Source organism: Eriocheir sinensis, chromosome 17 (genome assembly GCF_024679095.1).
Source record: "Eriocheir sinensis breed Jianghai 21 chromosome 17, ASM2467909v1, whole genome shotgun sequence".
Taxonomy (NCBI): domain Eukaryota; kingdom Metazoa; phylum Arthropoda; class Malacostraca; order Decapoda; family Varunidae; genus Eriocheir; species Eriocheir sinensis.
The window spans coordinates 13,850,243-13,871,284 of NC_066525.1; the positions used below are offsets into that span (position 1 = coordinate 13,850,243).

Genomic DNA, 21,042 nt, shown 5'->3' on the forward strand with positions numbered 1-21,042 from the left:
TGCTATTTGGGTTTCTTCTTAAATTAATAGCAAATGCAAATCCTTAACATCCTTTATAAACAAGGCCAAATTAAAATAGTTTAGAACAAGATGCACAAAGAAATTGCAGTGCGCAAATGCTAGCTCAATTTAAGCTTCTGAAACCTGTCACTTTTCCATAAGTGCTTTGTGTGCTAAATGTTTCAGTTTCAATAAGGACTTGCATAAAATCTCAAGTTTGTTTCTGATAAAAACTCAACAGATTTTTCTATAGATAGGGCCCTCACACACAACTGATTTCTTGGTGCTAGCAGCAGTTCATGGCAATCAATTAAAATAAAATTTGCCTGCACCACCAGTGGGCTGAAGTCATTCACCAAGCCCCTCAAGGGAGCCTACTGGCAATATAGGCACCACATAAGAAAGTATGAAGTTTTTGACTGAAAAAAAAAAAAAGAAAAAAAAAAAAAAAAAAAAAAAAAAAAAAAAGCTCAATTGCAACATGCACATAAGATTTAATTTCTTTATTTTTTGCTGCTCCCTTCGGCAGCAAAAAATTGCTTTTGTGAATGGGTCTGATCAAGCCCATGCAACCTTTCATTCCACAACAAATTCCTTACAAGCCTTTCAGAAAATTTAAAATTGATTTGAAAATTGCTTGAAGGAAGCAGAGGGCTAGGCATTTCTCTATTCCAGATTTAACAAGTTTTACAATCAACTAATTTTATCATTACCCATAACGCCCATGGCCACAACATGAAAAATGAGTAGCGGGCTTTTTTTTCATTATCGTTTCCTTTTTTTTGCCCTTGAGCTGTTTCCTCTGCTGAAAAAAAAGAAAAGAAAAACTATCTCGAGTATGGCTCAGTGAGTAACTAAAGTGTGAAAAAGTTGCTCTTGTGAGGGCATCCATTGAAATCAATGGCTTCTAATACCTACCAGTAGATGACAATGTTTCTTGTGGCCAAGAAAATAGACCTAGCAGTGATTTCTTTTGCTGTTAGCATATTTTTCATACTCTCTGTGTAGACTCCTACAGAAATGTGTGCTTAACTTGTGAGCTATAAAACTCACTTATTAGCAACAAAAAATTGCTTGTGTGCAAGGGCCATTAAGCTTTAATTATATATAATGGTCTTACATATTATGAAGAGTGTAAAACTATAACTGAAGAAAAGACATTTCTTAAAAAAAAAAAAGTCCATGCAGGGATTGGTGGCTCAAATAACACACCTTACATGGCTAAATAATTTTACTAAACAACAAAACAAACACACAATAATAAGCCTCTGCAGGTAATTATTCTTATGGGCCCTCTGAGCTACAGGATGCATAATGTCTGCTGAGTGAGCAATGAAAGTTCGTGCAGTCCTCTTGCACTGTATTCCATCATGACACAGTGGTGACTGTTATTTGTCAACCAGAGGCAGCACTGAAACTGTTGTATGTCAACTTAAGAAAAATGCTTCATTGGTTTAGCTTTACTTCTCCCTTGTAACTGTAATTCTTTTACACTTCTAAACTTACTTCCTTTACCATGTTAAACTCATTTTAGACTCAAAGATTAGTTGAAATTCTAAGGTCTTCTACCGGTATCTTCTAAATAAGTTATATATTAGTATTTAACAGTTCTGATGATTGTTCTGTATACTAATTCATTTTTGTATAGCCTGGATTAATAATTTGAATAACCAGACCTGACATATTTTTACTACAATATGGAAGTAATTTTCGAAAGCATTGTTATCACTGCTTGACCTTGTATGCCATGCCACAAAATGGTACAGATTAGATATATTAGAGCAACAATGGATTTAAATATGAAACCCACTTACTCTTGAAATATATTTTCTTGAACAGAAATGAACATATACTAATGTTGTAATTACTACAGATTATGATATGCAAGCATAGCACCTCAACATCATTCTACACTACCAAAATTGATCAATATATTTTTTAATGGTGTGTGGGTCTGATAGCCCCCAGCAGCCATGTGTTCCTACAGCTTAAAATGAAATTTTCAGTTGGAAACTCTGCCCTCAAAAAGAAAATAAAGTCAGCCATTGCTATACAATTGAATGATGTTAGATGTACCACTGATTGCTTGAACAATCTTGAACTTTCCCTACAATGAATTTATAGACCACTCCCTACAATCTGTCTGTGATTGGTGGTTAAATCACTTGATCACTCTACTGCACAATGGTGGTGGGATCACATTATCACTATGCCACTAAGGGAGAGCTTTAATTACTTCCATTAGGCTCAGTCTCTGTCAGAGGTCAAACTTGTTCATATGCTTTTCCAGTATTTTGCTAGCTACAAAATGTTTGTGTTCTTTATTCTATTCCAGTAATAATGTCATCTGGGCACAGTGGAAGTGAGTCTCCTAGTGCCCAGGGCAAAAAGAAAAGGAAAACTTTACGTTGGAAGTGAAGGTGGGGGCATTCTGAAATCCTTCCATGAAGGACAAGGAATAAACAATATATGTCCCTTGTTGAATTTGTTGGGGGTCTTTTATGATTGTTTCTCTATTATTTTTGAGTGGCTAGAAACATATCCCCATTAAAATAATGTTATAATGCTATCAGTATATAACTCATCACATTACTATCAAATGTTTAAGAAGTAACACAATCGTACAGCGAGGGATATCTGTATTTCCTTAAGGTAGCAAGATTGGGTAATTAGCAGAGGCTGTGGCCATCCTGGATACAAAGATTAATATTACACTACAGCACCAGATGACCTCGTGTTGTCCCTGCCCAAGCTTTCTTTTTTCTCCCTAAATGAAAGCTGAAAGAATCTTTACAGCTGAAAGGATGGCAACCTAGAGACTTGTAAACTAGTAATCTGTTTGTGGATCTGTTCTTGAATAGCTCAGTCAATATGGGAAAAGAGGCTGCACTGATGATAATGATAATAATAATGATGATGATGATGGTGATAATGATGATATTCTTTGGGTGTAAGATCCTACATAAACAACATTCAAGAAAAGTATATGATATCAATAAAAATGATTTTCTACATGGTAACTTTGCCTTTGATTGACCACACTTAATTCACAGCTAAAAAGGAAAGTCAGCTTAGGATTACCATCAGAAAAAGTTGGATCCATTGCCAAGGATTTGTGTGGTGCATGTATCTTAGTGCTCTCCCACAACAAAACTTTCAGGGTCTGAGAGTGGGAGTTTGACCCTCTTCAAACTACTTTTGTGAAAGGGTCAATCTTGTGACAATAACCTACATTTGTCCCATGCCAATTTGGCTAGACAGCCATGTATGACCAAACAGGTGAGACCTCTGTTTGGCATGGAATAAAGGACAATGAAAAGGATGAAAAGGACACTCAATAATCAGAGAGAAAAGTAAAAGACATCCTGTTTTACTTGTGTATATATATATATATATATATATATATATATATATATATATATATATATATATATATATATATATATATATATATATATATATATATATATATATATATATATATATATATATATATATATATATATATATATATATATATATATATATATATATATATATATATATATATATATATATATATATATATATATATATATATATATATATATATATACACTTTAACTTTTCATCTTGTGCAAAGAAAAATTAAATTAGCACCCACCTACCATTTAGTCCCTGAATGCTTATTTCAACTATAATCATAAAACCACACCCCCAGCCATTCAAACAATAAAACATTGGGGCAGTAATATGCTCTATGTGGGATCCTCCACAATGAAGGCTGCAATATTAAATTCATAATGAATATTACTAATGATTAATAAAAGTGTGATAAAGCAGGAATGCTATAAAAAGATAATGAAAAATTAGTATACTACCTACTTATAAGAATAAACTACTGAAGCCACAATATAAAAATCATCAAATAGATATGCACCTTTAAATTTTTGTAGGGCTAAAACTGCCCTGCCACTAATGCTCTGTAATGCTGCTATGGATCTAGTTTACATATATTTCTTATTTAGCATGATGCTCTTGATATTTCAGTGTTCAACTATACTGTGTGTGTTGTGGGGGTGGGAGTGTTCAGTGTCAAAATTATGGACATATTAAGTGGTATGCAATACTTTGGAAACTGAAATGTCATTTTTTATAGTTTTTAAAATATATCCATAAAGTTAAGGTAGTATCTCTGAGGCAACTTTGATTTTGGATTTTACTTGATACAAAACCTGCCTTCATGGTAATTATGCATAATGAAGCAGGCACTATTAAGTGATTTGCCTAGTCAGTAATTAAGCATAGTAGATAATGCTCTTCATGAATGTGCATTGAGCAAAATGATTCAGCTTATAAGAAAATATATTTCTCATTAATTTGAATAACACTGAATATTATTGCTACAAAAGCAGTTATTTAATTGAACTTTGCTGATCTTGTATACTGAAGCAATTCACAACTGCCTTCCTAAGATTATCATTGTGTGAAAACTGGTGTATAATGACCAAATGATATCATAGCAAAATACTGCTTCAGAGCTTTAAAACAGGAAGTCTACTACCCAGTGTGACTGTGTAACATGAGATTCTGAATGGTGTGTGAATACTGTATGGCCTACTTCCGTGAAAGTATGTTCTGGGTTTCCAACCCTATAATGATTGTTTACATGCAGACACTATTATTTTTTTGTTTCTTAGCTTTTATTTGATGAAGCTGTTTAATGGCATGTGTAGTGTACATATGATAACTTTGCATAATCTATATGTGACCTCTTAACAGCAGAATGCTGCTGTCATAATTAGCAGTGGATTCAGCAACTGATTAATGATAATAATAATAGGAGAGGTTATGATGATTATGCAAATGGACAGTGATGAAGAAATGATCAAATAACTCCTCTTAAACTATTTTAAAATATTAAACATTATAATATACCAGCAGCTTTTGAAGTCTATAACAATAGAAAGGTTCAGAGCTAGCCTCCCACTAAAGGTTTCACATTCTTACACTCATTACAAATCAAGATACTAATGCATAAAGGTAGAAATGACCCTGATGATTAGCTAAATAAATCACATTCTTTGGCATGCTGCAGTATTATGTAAATTATGATCATAATATAAGGATTATGTATATTTCAATAATATATTTTTACCCCCAACCTGTCTATGTGAAAAATGATGTAATGATGACAATTGTGGCAGTGATGATGATCATCATGATCATGGATGAGTATTACACTGAACATTGAATAAAGGTGAAACATTTTTTACTGACTCTGTGAAGGGATGGGGCAGGTAACAAATGTATAGGGTGGGAGATGGTTATACTCCCAGTGGTCTGGAGCAGGAGAGCTGAAAAGGCGCGTAGGAAAGGTTATGTTACATGCTGCTCGCTCACGCTCATCCTTGCGCTGCTGCTCCTCAAGGGCCCTTTTGTGGCTAGTAGCTGTCTCAACATCCCCTCGGGCCAACGCCACACTCACATCCAACCATAGTCGCCTTGACTCATTGGGCGCCTGCTGACCTAGTGGCCGCACTCGCTTTGCACACACCATTGGAATGTTGTTGACATCTAAAATCTGAAAGACAGGAGGAAAAGAGCAATATTTAGCAAAAGTAAATATACCTTTCTTGCATATCAAATAGTCCTATAGTTTACAACTTCTGGAAAGTGATAATTTCATAAAAAAAAAAAAATAATAATAATAATAAAAATAATAATAAAAAAAGTTCAATTACAGATAGCTATGATATACAAACAAGAGAGTCAAGTACAAACACTATAGCCCTGTTTCATTATATTTGATAACATAATAGGTTTTATGAAGGTGAATTACAAGAGTACTGGTATATAAATTTTGGCTGAAGGGCCCTCCTTGTTTGTGGATAAAAAATAAATAAATACTGCAAAATATTACTGACACACACACACACACATATATGACATAAAAAGTAGTCCATTTAAAGCCTAAAGGCTTCTTTCAGATGCACTGACTCAACTGTCTGCCATGAGAGGCACAATCTCGTGCATTCTAAGGCAGAAAAGTTAAAGCTCAGTTACCCACGACTGTATCATTTATTTTATTGACAGAGACATTATCCACATGGGGACTCACATGTTTAAACTTATCACCATATCCTCAAAGCATTCATTTGTAAGAAAAATAACCCACATTAAGACAGCGATGCACTAAACCTACCAGAACATTTGCATAACTTAGTTAATTGTTACGTTAGGGAAATGATGCAAAAACATGATCACAAAAGCAGCATAATGAAAGGGTTAAGTGGGAATTTATGTGGATAGAGAGCAGTGTGCAGTGCAGCAGGTAGGAGCCAGTTGCTATTCACTATTCACATTATTATGTAAATGTTATTGGAGAGATCCTGCTGTACTGCTAGAATTGATATTCTACTATGTATATTATCTGAGATACAAATAATGCGTAAAAACTGGGGCATATACCTCTTGCACTCCATTGGCATATGAAAATTCGAGGACAGAATCCCATTCTCCTTGCACCCGTGTGAGTGTTGCACCACTGCTGTTCTTCACCTCAGCTGTCACACGATGCAGCTTTCCTCCATAGAATGGCTGTAATAAATTATATAAAATGTTTAGAATTAATGTGGCATTGGAAATCAGTGTTATTTGATATATGTCTGTGGACAATTCCCTTCAAATAGATAATTGGTCACCTTCAGTTTAAATTCACAAAAGGGTAAACATTCCAAGATCTTCCTTCTTAAGTGGTTTGCCTACTCACTAATACCAGTCCTGTGTCTACTTTTATAAAATCCTGAATTCATTATTGCTTACAGAGCTTAGTGCAAAATTTTGGTAACTTAATAATTACTATTATGAGAGGTCCTCAAGTTCTGCAAGACAATTTCACATACAAACTATAGATAATATCTCAATGGAAGGACATGAATACTTTGCAACACTAAATGAGTTATGTAAAAATAGCCATTACTCATTACCTTTGTATGGAATACTATGACGGCTTGACAGCCAGATTCAGGTGAAGAAATATTAACTCTTCCTCCCAGCTCCACCCACGGCTCTGTGAGGATGCTGCGTGCATATGCTGAGGGCATGGCAAGGCTGTAGCTCTCCTTCATCTTCCCCAGTACTAGTGTGATGTCTCCAACCAAGTTAACACCCACAGACATGCCCATGAACTTAGATTTGGTCCATATATGGGCATTAATACTGAGCTGCTTTTCTGGGCACTCGAAGAAGAAAGCAGAAACTGAAAACAATAGTATATTTGCATTTTAAATACACTATAAAATAATCACACATGCTGATATGTAATAGAATGGATCTGTAGTCTATGTAATCTTTATTCCAAAATATACTACATATCACCAGGTAGTGCAAGAAGGACCAATGACATATGCAGTAAACCCTCAATATAATATACCCTGATATAGGAGTTCTAATTTAAACGACTGGACAAATAATAATACAATTGGTGTTTTTACTGCCAAGTTGATCTTTTTTTTTAACAAAAATGGTTAGGCCACAGCAATTGTTATTTGCCAATAATGGCAGTAGAAGATACAATTCTGGCAATAGTGTTGCCTTTGTATCAACATTTATCTACCATCTGCACTACTTCACAAAATTTTTGTAGCCAGCAATGACTTCAAAATAAACATCTATCTATGATAATCGTATTTACAGGACACCTGCCAGACAGTGCACACAGCAGCAGTATTCTTCTTGTTACAACTAGCCATGAACTGCAGAGCTTGAGAGCTTCACATAATGTACAGGTATAAATAAGCAGGAGATTTTCTTTGATGCCTATTTCATTATATAAAAAATTTCATTAAACATATTCAATTCAATGGACTTTTGGCATCTATGGATGTCCTCCTAATAATCTATTAAAGTAAGGGTTTACTGTAAAAGAAAATATCAAGAGAAAATATAAAAAAAGTCACCTGGTGGATGGTGTGAAACTTGTTCAGCAGAGAATTTGATTGTGATGTATTTCTTGGAATCTGACTTGCCCTCTGGAGCATCATCTACCTCCTAGAAAGTAAATAGGTCGGCCATAGAAAATAAGGTGGTTGCCTAGGTACTAAACCTTCTAGCTACAAACAGATGAAGTCTGAATTCTGCTGGTTAAATATCTTAAGCGTTTCCCTAAATTAAATCTGGAAGCATGAAGGAATCAAAACGAGTACTATTTCATTATAAATGCTGCACAAAAAACAGACATATACATCAAACAGCAACATTCAGACACAACAAATCCTGGAGGTAGGGCTGATACAAACCAAGGATGGACAGTTGTCTCTGGGAACCTTCCAGCTGCAGTGGAACACCTCACCAATGATGGGGTTGTAGGGCTTCTTGGCCACTGACCCATTGCGACCCACATGGATGCTTGTCAGATACCATTTCACCACCTCTTGCATGCGTTCTTCAGGCGTGTTAGCATCCCCAATTCTACAGAATAGGGAAAAGTGCTTTTCCTGTGACATGCATCATTATATTTATCATTAAACAAAAAATCTGTATTTCCTTATTTTTCTAAAGATAAAGAATAAAATAAACACAGTTTTGAAATTCAGCTCAGGTGCTTGGCAGCATAAGAAATCCCACCTTATACGTTCTTATGCTTTACCCAGACTACAGTACTATATGGTACATGCACCAGTTTTTAATGTATGCTTAATTATATTACTATACACACATGAAAATAGGAACTACTAAGATTGATAGAAGTTCAAGGGTAGGGGTTCATTTTAGCTAATATGGTATCTGCAATAGAAAAGATTGGGTTACTAAAAAAAAAACTTTTGTCATAATGTTCATAAGTTTATGACCACCTATATGTTAATAGGATAAAAAAAAATCAAGAAATAATGTAAAAGAAATTTTGTCGGAGGGAAGTAACTCACCAACACACTGATGGAGTCAATCAGTGGCTATGTTATCAACAACACACTGATGGAGTCAATCAGTGGCTATGTTATCCTCACCCTTAGCCAAGCAGGGGCCAGGAGGAACTTGGTTCAGTTTGACACAAGCAGCTACATTTTTTTTTTTTTTTTTTTTTTACAACAAAGGAGACAGCTCAAGGGCACAAAAAAAGGAAACAATAATAAAAATAAGCCTGCTACTCGATGCTCCTACAAAAAAGGATCAAAATAGGTGGCCGAAAGAGAGGTCAATTTCGGGAGGAGAGGTGTCCTGATACCCTCCTCTTGAAAGAGTTCAAGTCGTAGGCAGGAGGAAATACAGATGAAGGAAGATTGTTCCAGAGTTTACAAGCGTGAGGGATGAAAGAGTGAAGATGCTGGTTAACTCTTGCATAAGGGGTTTGGACAGTATAGGGATGAGCATGAGTAGAAAGTCGTGTGCAGCAGGGCTGCGGGAGGGGTGCAGGCATGCAGTTAGCAAGTTCAGAAGCGCAGTCAGCGTGAAAATAGCGATAGAAGATAGAGGCAATATCACGACGGAATTTAAGAGGTAGAAAACTATCAGTAGGAGGAGGAGAGCTGATGAGACGAAGAGCCTTAGACTCCACTCTGTCCAGAAGAGCTGTGTGAGTGGAGCCCCCCCACACGTGAGATGCATACTCCATACGCATACTCCATTGATCTTGCCCTAACCCAATGAGGGCCCAGAAGTGACTCAGTCACTGAGAAAAAGATACAGCCAATCAGCGGCCGCACTGCTCTTGCATTTAGACTGTCAGGGGCCTGGAGGGACTCAAGCCTCTCATCTGCTACACCTTAGAATGGTGTCACTCTCCATGATACTGTGTTTACTTCACATTTTGAATACCTGTGTGTCAGATTTTTGTTTGTTGAATTGCCTCACTGCTGCCTGGAGTGATTTTTTATTAATCTTCTAATTTGACTGTGCTAATCATAAGATAACCATGTTGTATGGAAAGTCTGTTCAAAATTCAGGTCTTTTGCTATATAGAAATTTTTAAATAGAATTGTGTTAAATCAAGGGTCCACTGTGCCACCTTGACAGTGAGGCAATACTCATCCCATATCCTGGCATCTTGGGGTGGCCCATCTCTCTCATCTCAATGGTCAGGCAAGTGCTTTGGGTTACTGGTTCTGAGACATTTAGTGCAAGTACTAGTATCATTAACCAGGTACTATAATAATAATATTCTTTCGACATTATCCAGATCTTTCATTTATGCTTAAGGCCTTGGTTGAATTAATATGAATAACTGAGTGTTTAGTATAAACACTGAATACTCATTGCCTTGCCTCATAAAGTAGTCAGGGTGTCCGAGGAAATCAGCAAACATTTCAAGGAGGGATCGGCGCTCAAGGATGAATGTTGGTAAGGTGACTCGGGTGAGGTCCATGCCCAGGCGCAGCTGAGAGATGATGTGCATGATGACAGACCGCTGCCCATCCCCAACTTCCCCCAGGTCCCCATCACCATCTGGACCTTCTTCATCACTCACCTCGGACTCATTTTCACTAGTGCCTGTTTAATGAAACACTGGAATTACAGAAATGCTAATATTTCTTCTTACATGTTATAAAAACAGATCCTTATGATCATCACATGTTTCCCACAGAATTAGGGTGAGGAGCGTGACTATTTTAGTAAGTGTTAGAGGAAGAACTGTTGAATTCAATCCCAAACCTCAGCTTCCCTTTTAGGTGCCTTTTATGACATGCAATGGAATGTCGATACATCTTTAAACCCTGCACCTCATGTATATCTTAGCAACGAAAATTGTTAGTAGGGAAAACTGGAGGAATGAAAATATTTCTATTAGCATAGCATCACCAATTTAACATCATGACAGTTTCTCTCCTCAATAGTATATAAACAACACTCAAGAGTTACCAGTTCGTGATAATAGTGTTGGAGGTGGAGTGGGTGTGGAGGTGACAGATGCAAGAGAAGATGAGCAGGAATTGGTGCTGCCTTGACCCTCGCCTGGTGGCTGGCACACACTGGGGCCCGAGGTGAAGGATGCCACTGACTGGCCTGTGATTCCAGAGAGAGGGTGGTTGCCAAAGCTCTGAGTGGAGCCAGGTGTTGGGGAGTGTGGTGCAGTCCTTGCCCTCAGTGATGGCGACGAAGAGCGCAGGGATGGAGAGCCAAGTCGAGCACTGCAGTCAGGAAGAAGAAGTCACATTAGAAAATTTATATTTATATTCATGTCTTTTCAGATGCTGAATTTAGAGGTGCAAAAATTAGTCTGTTTGTTTTTACCATCTTGTTGAAAAAACACTGTGATACTATTACAGAACAAGAAGGAAAAATGTGCATAAAAAATATACGATAGGACCTAATGGTTGATGACAAAGAGAACTATGTGATAGTTTTGCATTGTGCTGACTTCTAATACACAAGACATACACTATGATGTATTGGTAACTGATCTACAGACACAATATTTATGCATTGGCACCTACAAATCATAAATATTTGTTTCTGTCTGTGCTTGACATAACTAGTCATACAGCATAATAACAAGAGGCTGGTACAAAGGTGCTCAAAAGGGTAGGAAGATCTGTGGGGATCCTCACCCACAGGACACTTTATTAACAAAATGGAGCTCAAACCTTGGCACTATATTTAGGGAGGCATTCTTAACATGACTAATTATGAACTATGCATACAACCAATGAGAAAAAAATGCACATCACTTACTGAGTACCACTTTTATTCAGTCTAGCTGAATCAAGTCACAGCCTAAAAATGACCTATAACCTTTGTTTTCAGTTACGAATATGAAATACAAGTTTAACTATAAAATTTCACTGCAAAAAAATCCAAACACAAAGTCACTGAACTGCATGACTTTCTCTCATGTGTAGAGGCAACCCCTGCTATTCAACAAGGATGCATTCCAAAGAAAGAGGTCAAATAGCATATGGCTGAATAACAACTCCATTTTTCACATTGGAATACATGTAAATAGTGGGGTTTACATTCCTGACCACCTCCCTGTCCCTCCAAAAATGAAAATAAAAAAAATATTATGTTTTAGTTTATATAATGGAGGAATTTTTTAATATACTTTATACATAACACAATAATAATGAGGACAAAATACAGTACATACATCTATACTACCACCTGAAAGGTGAGTGGATGTCTAGCAGATGGGAGTATGTATGGCATGCAGAAGTACTTGATATTGTTACTTTAGTATGATCAGTTGCAAAAAGTGCACTTCGAAAAACCTTGTATTCTAAAGGATCCTACAATGAGTACTTAGGAGGGTGTGGTAAATTTCTTTAGCTACCCCTCCAAAATTGCTATACCATGTCCAGCAATGAAGCAAGGCTCTCCATCCCTGCTATGGCCTCTGATACCAAGAATCTGCAATTCTCATCCTTTTAGATTTTACAAAATTCAGGAGAACTGTTGGTATTCTTGGTACCACAGCAATTAACAATTAACTCATAGCCAACCCTCCAAGTGCCAGTAGTAGCATTTAAGTCACCCAAGGCAATGAGTGCATCCTGAGGGGGGCACTGGTCTATGGGGTCAAGTTTGGCATAGAACACCACCTCTTCTTCATTTTTATACATCTCAGCAGGAGTGTACACTGCAATAAGACATGAAGCCCAAAGTGTGTTTCAGCCTCACTTGCACTATTTGCTAATCAAATGGAGTAACCTCAATAACAAATAGCTTGAGACGAGATGACCATAGCTATCCCCTATGACTGGTACCGTTGCTCAAGCCAGACCAGTAGTAAGTGTACCCCCACTACTGATCTCACCAATGCCAGGCCTCCTCACCTCTAAGAGTCCCTCTATATCCACTTTCAGTCTCCTGAGCTTGTTCAACAAGTGCCAGTCACTGATACTTAGAAAGGCTCAGGATGTTCCAGGTGCCTACATGCAAAGCCCTCCTAAATTTACCCCACACCTGATTCTGGGGGCAGGCACTACATCTGCCCCAGCCCCCCTGGCCAACCCCCAAAACTGGGGCTAGGGGCCCTCCCTCCTTTATGATGTAGGAGTTCTGGAGGCTTTGGTCTGCACCCATCATTGATGGCAGCTAGCCCAGTGCAAATGGATTGACAGACCCCACTGTCTGGTCAGGTAAACCAGCAGAACCAGGCTGAGGTCAATACTGGAGCCTTAACCCTGAGCTATATATAATTCCCACTCCGAGTTGAGCAGAAAGGGGTTGCAGGTCCCACCCAGACTAATCAACAACAGGGATTGGGCTGACTGCTAGCAGTGGGCAGGAACAAAGAAACCCTGAGATGATAGAATCCCAGGTCACCAAAGCTGGAGCAAAATCTGGGAGATGGAGTTTAATGCCAAAAAAATGCCATGTTATTAAAATAGTAGAATAGAATGAAACCTGTTGGAATTATAAGATGACTGATAAAAAATGGATAAATTAAAGGAAGAGAGAGACTTGGTAATAATAAAACAGGTAGTCCTCAAGTTATGACAAGGTTCAGGACCAACAGGCAGGTCGTAGGTCAAATTGGTCCTATATCGAAATTTACATAAAAATAAAATAAAATAGTATTCAAATGTCCTGCCATGGACAGAGTATTACTAGAGTATTACTAATATTATTTGCCTGGATGTAAATGAAACTGGTCATAAGTTGTATACATTGTAACTTGAGGACTAGCTGTACAAGACAACCTATCATTGAAAAGACATGTAAACATGATTACAGGAGCAACATATACAGTACTCAGAAACACTGAGCGGCATTTCACTACAATGATGAGAAATGTTAATATGAAGTGTATGATACAATTCAGGCTTCAATATGCAGCTGTGGTATGGTCACCATGCAGAAAGAAGAACATTAGGAAACTAGAAAGGATTCAGAGCTCCTATTAGATTAATCTAGCACAACTATATCATATGAAGACAGACTGGATAAAGTGAGGACTTGATATGCTCCCCACCTTCTATTAACAAGCACACTAGTTTTCTTAATAGTATTATCATCCTCTGCTACCAAGAAATGATCATCTTTTCATTGCTGTCTGTCTGTCTGTTTACTGGTCTATCCATTACCAGAATATAATAACCAACATATAGTCATCAAATTCATATGAGAAAATCTTTACATCTTAAGCTAATTAACTTTTGGGACAGCTCCAAAAACAGATTGAAGGACAGTTTGTAAGTGAAAAATCTGACTGACTGAATAACTTGGGGCAGCCATGTGGAGGACAACACCTGTGCTCTAAGGTCAGACCATGAGTCTTTCGAGTGGGTATCAGTAGGTGATGGGAGGTGGTCCAGCCCAGACCATGAATTATAATTAGTATCATTGTTATGAGTCCTAATGAGGGATAAATCAATTCATGTATTTTGTGAGCATGCAAGCACACTCACAAAATGATGGCACTTCAAGAATATGCTCAGTTCACTTCACTCTTTCTGCATATTTTAGATCCCCTTCCCCACCTAGTTAATGCAAAATGAGATGATGACAATCTTGTACACTTGAGCACTTATTGGTTGTTAGTTAAGAAACTGTCTGGTACAGGACTCCTTGGAGATGTAACGACAATATCAGACTAAAATATGAAATGGAATTAAAGTCATGGAATTGTCAGCAACATTACTGGTACATGAACTGTAAAATCAAAGGCAGAAATGTATCCTTAGAAACCATGGCATTATTCCAAGTAAGATGAAAGATATTAAAGAAACCTGGATTATTCATTATAACCATTAAAGCAGGTAAATCAGAGCATGAAGAAAGTTCAAAGAAGGATGAAAATATTAGTCAATCAAAAGTAAGAACTGAGAGTAAGAAGGAAGACACTTAGACTTAACAAATAAATCAAGATCAGTAAGCATGCTCACTTATCCTCTACTGCACAATCTACACAATGAAAGTTCAAACCACTGAAAGCTCACACAAACACTCATAAGAAACAATAAAAAATGTACAATGGAATCTAAATCTATTGAATCAAAAACAAACAAACAAACAAATCTAATCGTGGGAACTCCATTAGCTGGCAAACAATTTGAGGAAGAGTGTTTGATATGTATCATTTTATAGAAAACTTTACCTTTATTTATCTTTTTTAATCTAAAACTTTTCTTAATACCAACTGTTTGTAAAGCAAGTACTACCGTGAAAGTGATAGTGACATGGAAGACTTGAATAATATTTAGTGACAAAATTTCCTGAAATGAGTGTAAACTTATTATCTGAGAAGTCACTGACAACTTAAGAGTTGAAATTTTGATAGAAATACACGAAGAAAGACTGTGATGTAACGAACATATGACACAAAACAAGAGAGAGGGTCCAGAGTTAGCATATGGTTCAGTGTGCAATATAATAACAATAACAGTAGCCTATTATTGGTGGTACACTCAGACTACTCAGGCAAAGGATAAATACAATGTGAAGCAAAAGAAACAAAAGAAACTGGCTAAGATTCACTGATGGTGTAGAAAAATTAGTGTTCATAGAATCTAGTTTTGCAATGCTTGCTTCTTTCTAAACATTTTCTGAGTTTGGGCCTGGAAGCTCGAAGATATATTTCATTAGACCCATAATGCCTTTCTAGAGAGTGTATTGTGTTATTGATGTGGGAGATGTAACCTTCTCAGGCTTAACCCAGCTTGTCCTAAGTCTATATGATATTCTGACTCACTTAGCCAACATCAATCTCATTTAACACAATAAGTTATTAAAAAGTGTGACTTGCACTCTTTGCATTAGTAAATGTATCCTGGACTTGACTCAACTAAAATAAAAATGATCAAAATGATGCCAATGGTTGCTGCTTTGTACATGATGTGTAGCCTTATCATAACCTATTTTTGACATGAAACAACATGCAGGTTACAAAATCTGACGTGTATATGTGCTACAGTAACTGAGTCGAGAATAGATTCTCCTTTTGAACTAGAACAGCTTGATGAACCTATTATTTTTGTTGTCCCATGTGTATAAATATTGTGGCTCCTGCATCAACTGCCCTTTATATAAATTTTAATTAACGAAAATTAGGTTTGCATGGCTGTGAATACCAGATGCATTAGGGAGGATGGAAGGGAACTCAATACTAATTTGTCTATTCAATGGCACATAAAAACAAAACAAAATATAAAACCCAAAATAAACCTACATGAGGTGTTTGAGTGTGGTGGCTGAGGGTGAGGTGGGCCATGCTGTGTGTACGTACGCAGTGGGAGAGGACCGCCGCCGCTGGATGGAGGCCGAGGAGGCTTCCGAAGCAGTGCGGCGGTGGAAGCGAGGGGAGCGTCCCAGGAGGGGGGAACAGCGGGGAGAGGAACGTGCTCCCAGGCCCCCCACCCTGGGCATATACACACAACACACCATACACGATGAGAAGAGAGGACACCATCACCACCACCACCACCACCACCACACCAAAAGACAGCCCAGCACAGGTAGTAGCAATTCAGGAACATTGGTACAATGATGACAGAAAAGATAAGAGGAAGATTAGGGAAGAGGGCAAGCCACAGGTGCATGAAAACTTTGGAGACACTCAGGATATGGTAAATTTTCACAATTATGATGAAGTAAATAACACTGTAGCTATCAAAAATTTACTTCTATGGATGGGCTCTCAGAAATGTGATTGCAAAAGAATCATAAACATCTTTTTACTGATTAAAAGATTCTCCTATGTTAAATTACCTACAAAGTATAATTTAAAGAATTCATAAAAATCTATGGACTGACAAACCTCAGTTTTTAGTAATTCAAAAAAGCAAAATTATAACTATAAAATCAAACTTTGATCACAAAGGCAAGCTTTGTATGAATAATATTATCTAAGGTTGATAAAAAATACTTAAAGCAGAGCTTTTACCATGGAAAATGCATGTATAAAATCATAGTGAGGATTACACATATCAATGCTCTGACTGGATAGCAAACTGCTGCATGATTAACACCACAGCCATGGGATAGGACAGGTCACAGGAAGGCAGCAGCAAGAGTCACCTGTTAACCACCTTAGTGGCACATGGCAGGTCATAACATTCACAAGTAAGCTGGCTAGAGTTAGTAATAAGCTGCCCTCACTTTGTAGCTGAACATGAAAGTGTATTGTTTCAAATCCTTGTTTGTATAAATGCAAGTCTTCCACTGCTACATAGAGGATACTATTTCATTTCTGGCACATCCTATCATCAGCATCCCAGTTTCTGCTCTTCTGCATTCTTCAGATTACTATCATTGATAGATTCAAAACTCCAAAATGCAACATGTCTCATGTCAACTTCCAAAGGCTGGTAGAAATTAAAGAAAGAGAAGTAGCAAAAGCAAATTTAGTATATGAATTAATGAGTAGCATCTACCACAAGAAAATAATCATTGCCATTACTGTACAGATAAAAGAGGAAAAAATATTCCAGTAGTAAAGAACTTCATTCCATTTGTTCACTGAATGTAGAGGGACATTCATATGAATAAAAATAATTCCTACAGCAGAATCTGTCATGGCATAATTTTGATTCCTGCAGATTACCAGGCTTTAGATATAGTATTAGTGTCTGAATGTAAGCATATGCAATGACATACAACACATACTACTCTTACCTTTCCTTTTTAATAAGAATGCTAAATGCAACAAAAAGATGTAAGGCATTTTATCCAACACATCAAACAAGCTTTGGGCCACATGAAAAGAATGACTGCATTGGGGGGATGTAGGGTCATACCTTACACTGGTGACAGGTGTAGAGGGTTGGTGGTGGGGAGCGGACATGTGCTGTGTCCGCAACACTCCAAGACATTGGTCAAGGCACAGGAGTGTAGCTTGACTTGTGGCTTTCAGGAGGAGGAGGTTTGGTTCTGTACACTTCATGCCTGGGCCTGGGAGTATAGCATGAGTTGTCTTTTTTAACTTTCAACAGCAGCTATGCTTGAACTCTCAAAATGCTTGATCTTCATTCACTGGATTTCTGTTATGGTAATCATGCTTGTTTTCAATTAATTTACAGCCATGGACCAATCTTCACTGAAAAACTACAAAAATTCCATGAAATCTGACAATATTAACAAAGTGATGAATTTAACACATTACCAAAGGAAGGCATATCCTCAATAGCTGTAGCGAGTGCACTGTGCTGTCTACGTGCCTCCTCCAACACCTCGGCCACCTGAGTGAAGGCATCCAGCACTGCTAAACCCATAGGGGGAGGAGCTGCTGCCTGTTGCCCACTACCACCTGCCCCCGCAGCACTAGTTCGATGCTCTCGAGGTGCCAGTGGAGGATGGTTCTGTTAAAACAAAAAAATTATAGTGAGGTGTAGGAGTCAACAAAGAAAAAATACAGCTAAGTAGACAGACCAAGGACACAAAATAAGAATCATCACTTACATGAGCAATTGCTCGGGTGTGCATCTCAGCCACTACTCTGAGCCTGTTGAGCCACATCTGTCGGTCTCTTGTGTCCACAGCTCGCAGTTTGTATGACTCCCCTGCTGCTGGCGACACAGTGAAGGTATACGGGTCCTCATCACTTGGGGAGATAACGGCACCAGCCAGCTGGATACTGCCACGTGCCCTCTCATGTTTGTCACACTCACTCTGCAAAATTAAGTCTCTCTCTCTCTCTCTCTCTCTCTCTCTCTCTCTCTCTCTCTCTCTCTCTCTCTCTCTCTCTCTCTCTCTCTCCAAATCAGTTACAAAGAAAATAATTTTCTTGTCACACTTCAAAAGTGAATAAAAATGTCCTCTTACTTTTATGTTTTCATCTTGTTAATACGTCATGAATAAATAAAAATTGTCGTTTTACATATGTACTTTCCTTGTTTCCATGCCCAATAAACATACATGTAATTGCAAAATAATACTTTTTACTTAAATTAAACTTAAAAAAACATACTGTGAGTCTATTTCACAAATATATCTTTCTGCTTTATTTCCTTACCAAGTAATATTCTAAAGTTCCGATCTCAGGGTTGAGGATGAACCAGCGACCCTGCCAACCCTTCACCACATTTGTAAACTTGATCAGTTGACCTTCGTATGGCTGCCGTAGGTGTTCATCCATCTCTCCGTCCTGAGGGATAAACCAAAAACCAAAAGTTATACTCACTCACCAACATACTGATAAAAGCTATCACTTGCTGCATATTATGCAATAATTAAAATAACTGTGTTAACATTTACATTATTATTATATATTTTTACAGCAAGGAAAATAGCTCAAGGACAATAAAAAAAAGCAACAAAAAAGCCTGCTAGGTGCTGCTCCAATAAAGCGAAACAGGATAAGAGACCAAAAGAGAGGCCAGTTTCAGAAGTTTTAACTCACAAGCCACCATAATGACAATGGTGCAGGTCAGGAGAGGGTGTTTGGCCAGGGTAAGACACTAATACAGGTGATAGGTATCTTAGGTGTATTTAGGATATTGTCCACGTTAGGCTAGTTTGGGTAAGGTCAGGTTAGGTGTATTTGATTTTTCAATGATGTTACCCTGCTCGATTGTAAGCACAGCACATGCAACAGTGTATCAAGGAAGGGCACCCGCCTCTTCAACTGCCTCCCATCACACGTCCAAGACATTAGGGGTGTGAAGACTCACACCTTTAAGAGGGAACTCAATATATTTTAGGCTACAGTCCCAGACCAGCCAGGGGTTCCAGGCTACACATTAGCGTGGCCAGCAACCTCAAACTCCATCAGGGACCAAATGAAATACCTCCAACAAAGCGGAGGGTGGCGGCAATGCTATGGCCTTGCCTCATGGAACACCACCCTCCTGAGGCAGACGCTCTTCAAGTTCAAGCTCATGTATAAATTTCCCTCTCCTACAGCATTATGGTGGAGTAATATCCTGGGAGGTTGGGGTGAAATTTCCCAAATATGAGTGGGAGTTCATGGACAGAGTCCCAAAAATATTACCTTAAAATTATACAATACTCAAGTTGCTTCAGCCAGTTGATAAGACCACTGGAGCATGTTCGAGCATTACAGGATGTTATTGGTCCTGACTGGTCTAAGAACCCTGGAACAAGTGGTCACTTAGCCTCAGCGATATCCACAACCTCCATGACCTCCTCCTCGAACTCCTAAGCCTTATTCTCAACCCCTCAATCTCAACCCCCTCCTCGACAACCAAAACCTTCTCTTTGACCTGCAAAACCTCCTCCTCGACCTCCACAACCTTATTCTCAATCCCTCAACCTCCTCCTCGACCTCCACAACCTTATTCTCAATCCCTCAACCTCCTCCTCGACCTCCACAACCTTATTCTCAATCCCTCAACCTCCTCCTCGACCTCCACAACCTTACTCTCAATCCCTCAACCTCCACAACCTTATTCTCAATCCCTCAACCTCCTCCTCTTTGACCTCCACAACCTCCTCCTCGACTCCAATCTTCACCTCGACCTCCACAACCTCCTCCTCGACCTCCACAGCCTTACCCTATTAACAAAACAACCCTTGCCCACCACCACCACAGCAGTCATGGCCTTACCAATTACGAATTCCCTTTTTTTACCCTTTACACCCAGAATACCTCATGTGCACCCCTTTTAACACCTCCCTCACCCCTCACCACACACCCTGCACCCCCTGGACACCTCACCTTCAGTTTCATAGCTCTGACAGGTGTAAAAAGGGAGACACACACCCCGCACACCCTCCTCAGCTGCCCTCCCTCCTCGTCACCTGAGAGTCAGCTGTTCCGCCACCTAAATCACCCCCAAAACTGGTAGATATCGTGTTTTTTTGCTCTTCTTTCGTGTTTTCCTGTCTAAAATTTGCTAGTGTGGTCTTTGAGAACAGGAAACATGTGGGGAGAGTAAAGAAGTGACATTCTCCCCCGCGCCAAGGGAATCGGACATTTCGGTCTCATTGGTGTCTTGTAGAGGGCCTATCTACACCCACCACTCTCTTTATCTGTTTCATATGACCATCACTACTTCTTTTCCAGCTGTTACACTATCATCTAAACACAGAAAGTTGCATATCAATCCTTTATCAAACATTTATACAGATATACAAAATGGGAAACCTTGGATATTTCGGCTTCATAGGTATTTTATATGAGTACACCCATCACTCTGCTTATTTGTTTGATCTGACCATTTCTAC

General features: G+C 38.3%; 1 protein-coding gene across 4 annotated transcripts; it reads right to left on the bottom strand.

The window, feature by feature from the left end:
* Positions 1-5,100: 5,100 nt before the first annotated feature.
* Positions 5,101-20,764, bottom strand: LOC126999978 (oxysterol-binding protein-related protein 11-like). Of its 4 annotated transcripts, none has more exons than XM_050863307.1 (13): positions 20,617-20,764; positions 18,869-19,000; positions 18,316-18,525; positions 18,020-18,215; positions 17,655-17,808; positions 16,088-16,276; positions 10,837-11,105; positions 10,242-10,467; positions 8,280-8,451; positions 7,941-8,031; positions 6,969-7,240; positions 6,451-6,579; positions 5,101-5,563 (listed from the first exon to the last, which is right to left on the bottom strand). In XM_050863307.1, exons 2-13 carry the CDS (start codon positions 18,989-18,991, stop codon positions 5,252-5,254), a joined length of 2,343 nt encoding a protein of 780 aa, XP_050719264.1. In that variant the 5' UTR covers positions 18,992-19,000; positions 20,617-20,764; the 3' UTR covers positions 5,101-5,251. The 4 variants fall into 4 exon arrangements, with proteins under 4 accessions (XP_050719264.1, XP_050719263.1, XP_050719265.1 ...); XM_050863306.1 differs by having other exon boundaries at positions 20,534-20,621; XM_050863308.1 differs by lacking the exon at positions 20,617-20,764 and adding an exon at positions 20,534-20,560 and having other exon boundaries at positions 16,145-16,276.
* Positions 20,765-21,042: the final 278 nt, after the last annotated feature.